General features: G+C 62.0%; 3 protein-coding genes across 3 annotated transcripts in view; 2 read left to right on the forward strand and 1 right to left on the reverse strand.

Annotated features, from left to right (window-relative positions):
- Positions 1–255: 255 nt before the first annotated feature.
- MNEG_10883 (hypothetical protein) lies at positions 256–868 on the forward strand (the record flags this gene model as incomplete). The annotated part of the gene is made up of 2 exons (XM_014040643.1): positions 256–333; positions 746–868. The coding sequence occupies 2 exons, from the start codon at positions 256–258 to the stop codon at positions 866–868; spliced, it is 201 nt and encodes a 66-aa protein (XP_013896097.1).
- Positions 869–2828: 1960 nt separating this feature from the next.
- On the reverse strand, positions 2829–3497 carry MNEG_10884 (hypothetical protein; the record flags this gene model as incomplete). Its single annotated transcript, XM_014040644.1, has 1 exon — positions 2829–3497. One exon carries the CDS (start codon positions 3495–3497, stop codon positions 2829–2831), a length of 669 nt encoding a protein of 222 aa, XP_013896098.1.
- A 3775-nt stretch (positions 3498–7272) lies between these two features.
- Positions 7273–8028, forward strand: part of MNEG_10885 (hypothetical protein) — a gene marked incomplete at both ends in the record, with an annotated part of 1284 nt that continues 528 nt past the window's right edge. Inside the window, 3 exons of the mRNA XM_014040645.1 lie at positions 7273–7365; positions 7609–7671; positions 7896–7967. Of these exons, the coding sequence (XP_013896099.1) occupies positions 7273–7365; positions 7609–7671; positions 7896–7967 (228 nt within the window). The remainder of the gene's footprint in view (positions 7366–7608; positions 7672–7895; positions 7968–8028) is intronic.

Below are 8028 nucleotides of genomic sequence, written 5' to 3' on the forward strand. Positions count from 1 at the left end.
TGGGAGCGAGGGCGATTGGGGGTGCAGCGGGCGGACGGCGGGGCTGCGCCGCGCAGGGGTGCACTGCGAGCACGTTGTGTTGCGGCACAGCCGCAGGCTGCGGGAGCACACCTGCAGCACTCTCAGGACACGAACGTGCAATCGCAAGCATGCAGTCACGGAGAACACACACACACACACATACACACACACACACTCACACACACACACACACACTCACACACACACGTTCTATCCTCTCCCTCCCTCCATCAGATGATCATCGAGAAGGACGGCCTGGGCGGCCTCTTTGGCCGCGGCCTGCGCACCAAGATCATTGCCAACGCCATCCAGGTGCGGACACAGCTGGGGTGGGGGGCGCTTGGGGTTGTCTTCTGGAGGGGAGCGGTTGGGCGGGGGACGGGCGCTGGAGGAGCAGAACCACACCTACTGTGGCCCAGCGGCGCTGCGAGGTGGCCGGCGGCCGGCGGCCGCGCCGTCGGCCCTGCTTGTGGCCGTCCCCGGCGGCCGCGGTCGCGACTTGGCTGCGTCGCGGCGTGCGTGTCGATCATCAGGGTATGCGTCAGCACGAACGCGCTCGCGTACGCCTTGGTCCGTGGGTAGTCGCAGGTCCCATGCGTACCTGCACGAGCGCGCGCATGCACGCGCGCGCGCACACACACACACACACACACACACACACACACACACACACACACACACACACACACACACACACACACACACCGCGCCACCCCCCCCCCAGGGTGTGATGTTCAGTGTGCTGTGGCGCCTGGGCCAGGACCTGCTGAGGGAGCGCGAGAAGAAGAAGGCCGCGGAGGACGCCGCCGCCGCCGCCGCCGCTGCCCCCGCCTCCAAGAAGAAGTGATCTGGGAGAGATGTCCGGATGTGAGGAGGGCCCGCGGACGATCTGGACGCCTTCCCGCCGGCGGCGCCGCAGCCGAGTGTTGACCCTCGGGCTTGGGATCTTGCTGTGGCCGGCGCCTGCGGGGCTGGCGGGGGCTGGAGGAGGATTCAGAAGAGTTGGGAAGCGGGCAGGAGTCGCGGATTGTTGGTGTGGTGTGGTGGCGGCGCTGGCAGGACGCCCAGGCGCGCCCGCGGGCGCCGCGGCGGGGCGAGAGCAAGCCGGTATCGCTGGCGGGGCGCACAGCAGGGGCGCGCCGGCCGACTGCGTGCAGCCGGGGCTGCGTGCGCATCTGTCCCATTCAGCCGGGCCGGACCCTGCCTGCTGCGCTGGCGGCGGGCGGGGGGCGCACCGCGCCCGGACACATTGCAATTCATGGCACCTGCCCAGCGCACGCGCGCATGTGGCGTGTGCCCCACCGATTTTGACCCCCGGCATGCACGCGCATATGGTGGCCTGGCGAGCCACACCCCGGACTTTCGGCCCACCAGCGACCCGCAGGCAAGCCAGATGCACTGTCGGCGCGGCGCAGGCGGGCCGTGCCCTTTTTTAGGCAAGCACTGTGATCCCTGACGGGCGTGCCCAGGCATGCGCTGCCTTGATGCACAGTGCCTGCACTAACCCGACACTCACACATTAATCACCAAAAAAATCACAGCGACAGTGATTGACACACAAGGCGGGCGTGCACTACGTAACTATGGCGTCAGCGTTGTGCCTGCATTAGTGGTGTCGGGGCAAGCGCGGTGGGGTGGTCCGTTTCAGACGGCCCATCACTCTCCAGATACGCATGGGGCCCGATGAGGGGGTGATTCAGGGCCAGGGGTCCTGGGGACGCGGCACCGCGGCCCACTGTAGACAGCCCAAAGACTGTCTATTGTGCTGGCACCTTACAACGGAACAGCCAAACAAGAGCGCAGCCACGGCAGCCACTGCAGCACCGTCACGCGGCCCGTTTATGACAACATGACCGGCTCTCTTGGTTCTTTGGCGCCACCCCGATCACAGCTCATGAGGGGCCCAAACGGCCTCCAGCAGCCACACACACCAGCCACTGCGCGGCCGGGGAGCCGTGGCGCTGCTTCTGGGCACGTGCATGGTGCCTGCCAACCACCGAACCCAACCAAGCCTTAGTCTATATCTTTACATCCCCACTGTCTTTGCAAGCTTGCAAGGCCAGCCAGAGATCAGCTGGCTTTGTTTCCTGGGAAGCAAGCAAAGCCCACACAGGCCACGGGGACTTGTGCACAGGGCAGTAGTACGAATATCCCTTCCGCTGTTCAGGCACAGAATCTCGTGAACCGCATGCAGGCGGTCTTCGCCATCGGAAATGGCCCTTGCCCCAAGCAACACAGGCAAAGCGACTTGCAGATTATTGATCAACCAGCAGCCGGCACACTAGCGCGCCATGATGTGGCGCGCTGCGGCTGCTCGCACATCGTACAGCTGTGCCAGTAAGAAGCGGAGCAAACAGCAAAACGAGCTGCCACGCGCAAAGAGTCTACTGTTGGAGCAATGTGGCAGTGACGCGATGTTGGCATGTCCAGACGTGTCAGCCGTGGCCAGGATTATGCCAATTTCCATGTTGACACAGTCAGTCAGGGATCTCTCACCTGACTTTTCCACAGCAACGTTCCCCAAGTACGTCACCATTGCCATAAGCAGTGGTAGTATCAGTGCAAACCAGGCGATTCAGCATCAACCCCTTGACCGCAAATTGACCGCCAGCAAACAGCCTTGCAAGCAAGGTAGGGTGAATGAATCTGCTCATCGTGCCCCCTAAACTGTGAGCGACGCATTGGTGATGTGGACTCTCACACTCGCGCCGACTCAACCAAGCAATTGCTGATTCACTGCGTGCTGCAGGCCTCATACTCGAGGCCTGTGGCGTCGCCTGAGCAAGCGCCCGCCGCCGGCGCCCGCCTCACGCGTCCACCGCCCACTCCACGCACCGCGTCAGCCGACCAAAGCTGCGCCCGCCCTCGGCACCGTACCCGACCAGATCCACGCACCGGTAGCCAAACGCGGCCGCGAGCGCGTCGGCCCCTTGGGGGCTGAGGTCCACACTCGAAAAAACCGTCTCTCCCACCAGGTCCGTCGCTGCCTTTGTGACTTCGAACCCCAGCCTCGCCCCCTGGAGGCCGCCCCCGGACGAGACGGCGGCTGCGTCTGGCGCGTCGAACACGAGGCGGCTGCCCGGCGCGCTCAGCGCGCGCAGTTCGCGCAGGAGCGCGGCGATGGCGGCCGCGGGGAGGTACATCATGAGCCCTTGCGCCAGCCAAACTGTCGGTTTCGAGGGATCGAAGCCCTCTGGAAGCAGCGCCCCCCGCAGCTGCCGGGGCGACGAGAGGTCGGCCGAGACAAAGGCGGCGCCGGCCGCGGCGCCGGGCGGCAGCGTGGCCGCGACCAGCGCCCGCTTGGCTTCCGACACGCGCGGCAGGTCGACCTCGAAGAACTTTGCGGCGAGAAAACCGCCTTTGAAGCGGTACGCCGACGAGTCGTAGCCGGCGGCCAGCACTACAACCTGCTGGGCCGCGCCCGCCGCAAGGGCCGATGCGAGGCGGGCATCGAAGAAGCGGGCGCGCGCGGACATGACAGCGAGGAAGCGGCGGGCGAGCGGCGCGCGCTCGGCGAAGGGGGAGAGGCGGCAGTGCAGGCCGAGGGCCCTGCAAAACTGGCAGGGTGAGGGGGTAGGGGTGAGGAGGGACGGGGGCCTGTGGGGTTGCGTAATAATGCGAGCTTGTGACGTGTTTGCACACAGGGTGGAACTGGCGCGCCGCCCGACTTTGTGCCGCGGCCCAGCCAGCCGATGCCGACGCTGCGCTGGCGTGCCGGCCAGAGTGCGACGCCGCTGGGCTGTTGAGGTATTTGACGGGCGCCCCGTGATCAACGCCAGCCACGGCCCTCACCAGTGGCGCGACGGGGTCAACGCCCGTGTGGGCGCGGGCGACAAGGCACAGCTGGTTTGTCGCCAGCCGGTCGGCTCCGACGACGCGCAGCAGCAGCCACACTCCCCAGCGCAGAATGTGGCGCACAACTCGGAGCAGCGGGCCGGCGGGCGCAGCGCCGCCGTCAGAAAGCAGGCGGTCCACGGGTGCAGGACTGTTGGCAGCGACTGACGTCACACGGACATCACCGGGGCAGCGCTCTGCAGCCGCAGCGGCGAGTTGGCTTGCTGGTGTCATGCTCGGCGCATGCAATGTCTTTTGCTCGGTCGGAAAGCACCGAGCGAGTAACGTTTTCTTGTGCACGAAATTGTGCTGCATCAGCACCACCGGACGGCTTTCATTTAAACACGTGCAAGTCTCAGTCCTCGTTTTCTTGAAGCACAAAAAATTTCATCTGACTCAACTCATCAGAAGCTCGGCACGGCTCCATCACGCACATGTAATTCAGTTGTTAAGGATGCCGGCTTTGCAAGGAGGTGGCTCATGCCCTGCGTATGATGCTGATGATGAAGCCTATCAATATACTACGTACCCGATGCAAACGTTGCAGCATAGAAATCGCCGGTCAGCGGAGCATCATTGACCGTGATGACCTGCGCTCTGAGTTTGCTGGGGGGTTTGCGTTCATACGTTCAGCCCAAGGCCCATGGATCCAGACGTGGGTGATGTGAGAGGGGCTACGGCATTCCGTGCCTAGGAAGATCTTGCAAGTGACCATACGGTTGTGTGGAGGTTGATGACACAGTGACTGATTGCACACAAAAGAGTTTCGGACGCCCGGGGGGGGGGCTGTCAGTCAGAGCCGGCCTGCATTTTGCTGGTGCCCCCATGATGTGCTCGCTCTTACGGAAGAATTGTGGAATCCCAATCTGTGGCGTGCAGAGTGCACCAGAGGCCTCGAGTAATTTGTGTGGTGGTGCCAATGTCACACAAACTCAGAGGCAGCCGGCTGGGCCATGTCAGCAACAATGCAGCCCCCATGCGCTTATTGGCATCACCATAACCCACTGTCCACGCTTCGACCAGTGCGTCTGGGAATACAGGTTTTTTTTGAACTTATTCGGGTAAAAGACCGCTGTCCCGATTTCGCACACTCTCTCGACAGTGTCGCGCCGCAAGACGCCAACCATGATGCGCGCGGGCCCCCTCCCTGCCACCACTTGCACGGCGGAGAAGCGGCTGGAGGCGCTGATGATGGAGCATCACCGTCATGGCTTACAGCAGAGGGGTGAGATGCGCGGACGGCACGCCCTGTTGCGCTGTGCAAGACTCCGGATGTGCCACAAGTGCTTGATGAACACATGACATCAGCAGGCCTCCACGCATGGCGACGGGACGGCTTGCTCGTGTTGTTGCAGTGTGTTTTGTCACTTGTGCAAATGTAAAACCGGCGCACAACCCGAACTCACGAACTGCTGCGCGCTATCTTCGCACGCAGATCCTCCACGCGTCGAGCCTCCACAATCGACACCTCCGGACGTACAAGCTGAACTGACTGCCAACGTCCACAAGCACGACAGCATCACTCCCAAAGCAAAGCACATGCGGGAGCGTGACGCTGCAGTCGCCAAGGACCAGGCCGCACGGGTGCGTGCGCAATCAATGAATCAAGAGGGCGGGGGCACAGCAGCACGCCCTTTGACAGCGAGCATGCGGCGGCTTATAGCGCAAAAATGCAGCCACATATGCTCCCGTTGCTCAGTGTTTGGCCGACCTGCCTGAAGCATCACTATCATCGCTGTGTGCTGTCGATTCTGCACTGACCGCACAATTCCACCCACTGCGCCCCTGTAGTCCATGGGCACTGAGCCTGGCGGCACGATCAACCGGGGCTAGAGCAGGAGGACAAATAGGGCTGTGGCTGTTGCAGGTAGGATTATTATATTCGGCACATTGCGCTGTGTTTGCTGCGCTGCTCCCCCTACGCGCTACCTGTTGGCATTATAGACGGAGGCGGCAGACTGCCACAGCAGCAGTTCTGTTGCCTTCTGATTCCTGCGAGACACTGCCACATGACTGGCCCGGCACGGGCCGGTCAGCGCTCCACACTGGCGCGTGTGGTGCATGGCAGAGTAACGGGCTCTTGGGGATGAACATCACATGTGGTTGGATATTGGGGGTGCCCTGCGACACACGCCATTCTTACACACGCGATCATACACGCACCTGCGCACGCACCCACGCAAATTCTGCATAACATCAATCATCTGTGTCCCAGGCACGATTGAGCTGACACAGCTTGGCAGCCACTGGCCAAGACCTGCAGCTGCTGGTGGCGATGTCCTGCAACGGGAGGTGGAAGCGGTGTGGTGCTGGACCGTCCGGACGAAAGCGCTGAGCTGCTTATTCGTGGTGCCGTGTGATGAACCTACGATCCCTGACTGTGTCAGCAGAAAAGGGGACGCACTTTGTACCCCTGTTTGCAGCCATCACAGTGGGCATCACCTTGTATTCTAAATTGCAGCCACTATGACTTTGTACCTTTAAACATGCTTCTAGAGCTTTGTGGGTTCAACCTCAGCTCTTTTGCTTGGCTTGCAGGCGTATGACAGAAGTTTGCAGCACATTTGCTTGCTTTCCCCACAGCTCGATTGCGACAGGGTTAGTTCCTCGTATTCTTTGGCCTCCTGCACTGGTCAGTCTGGCCCTCCCTGGTTTTGAGTACAAAAGCACATTGGTCTGAAACGTGCCCATGTGCAACTATCTGGATTGTCCAAGTTTGTACCAGAATGGTACTGATTGATGACAGCATTGCAATGCATGTGCCGCCAGCAGGACGTGTCTGTCACACCGGGGTGACAACAGCTCATGTACCAGCAATGCTGCTGTCGCCCTGCCATTGTGGTTCCGGCATCTGGATGTTCCAATGCTATATTCACCGCCGTAAACCTGGCATCTTACATAGTTCACAGATCGTGCTGATCTGCTCGCTGTCCCTAGTCGTTCACAATGGGGGACCGGAGCAACCCGCTGCAGCAGGTTGCTGCCAGCATTGGCAGTGTCGTCACAAACCTCAGCAGCAACTGGGGTGGCTTCGGCCAGCAGCTACGGAGTGAGGCAGGACGGGCAGCGGCCGGCGTGCAGCTCTTTCCAGCCAACTTGCGGCGGCAGCAGCAGCTATTCTGCAGCTCATCATTGGCGCCAGCTTTGGCGGTGAGGCGAGGCTAAGTTTGAGTGTTGGCACCCGTGTCCATGCAAAGCGATCTAGAGTGCACGATCGACACTCTCTGACATTTCACGTATGCCGTATCGCAGTCGCTTTCACTTGGTGGTCGGGGAGCTGCACAGCGCAGCAGCAGCATCGGCGGTGCCTCAGGCAGCGGCAATGGCGCTGGCCAAAGCAGCAGCAGCAGCAGCAGCAGCAGCGGCAGCAACGGGGGGCGGCAACTGAGCTTTGGGCAGCCGCTGTTCGACTTGGCGATGCCAAAGGACGAGGTCAAGGCGCGGCTGGCGCCCATCCCTGTCTACACTGTGGCCAATCCCAAAAACGAGTTTGTGCTCGTGGCGGGCGAGGTGAGGTTTTTGCAGTCCCGTGACGGGGAAGGGCGGAGTTCTGGTCACTTCTCTTGGCAGGCAGCTGTGCTCGTGGTAGGTGGCAGGATTTGGTGACATGAGCAGCTGTGGTGACGCTCCTCAGGCATCGCTACCGCCAGCGAGGTGCCCCCACCTGCGCAAGAGCACGGACGTGCGCTTGCCCCGGGAAATGGCGGAGTGCTGTCGCGGCGCTGAGTGCGGCGCGTTGCCGCGCCTTTGCAGAGCAACACGCAGCTGGGGTTCTTCTTCTTCAGAAAAGAGGACGCCGAGGCCATCATAGACAAGGTGTGTTTCACACTGGCGTGGTGTACATGCAATGGAGAGCGCATCGCCGGTTGGCCGTCGCCCTCGGAGCGAGGGGCAGGCTGCGGCGACCGCAGACCAGCGGCGCAGTGGCAAGTGATGCGCGGCGCACTGGCCACCTGCGGTCTCAAGGTTAATTCCCTGTGCCGCCTGTACATCTGATGGGGTCACCGCCCACAAAATGCCGCTGCTCCTATGTTGGCCAGATCCGGGAGGAGAACCCTCGCCTGGCGCGCGACAGCAAGGTGCTGCGGGTGACCATGGACAACGTCTATGAGGTGGGGCCCTGCTTTGGGGCGTCAAGAAGGGATGGGTTGGCTGGAGGCAGTGGGACCGGGG

This window comes from Monoraphidium neglectum (assembly GCF_000611645.1).
Source record: "Monoraphidium neglectum strain SAG 48.87 unplaced genomic scaffold scaffold02500, whole genome shotgun sequence".
Classification (NCBI taxonomy): domain Eukaryota; kingdom Viridiplantae; phylum Chlorophyta; class Chlorophyceae; order Sphaeropleales; family Selenastraceae; genus Monoraphidium; species Monoraphidium neglectum.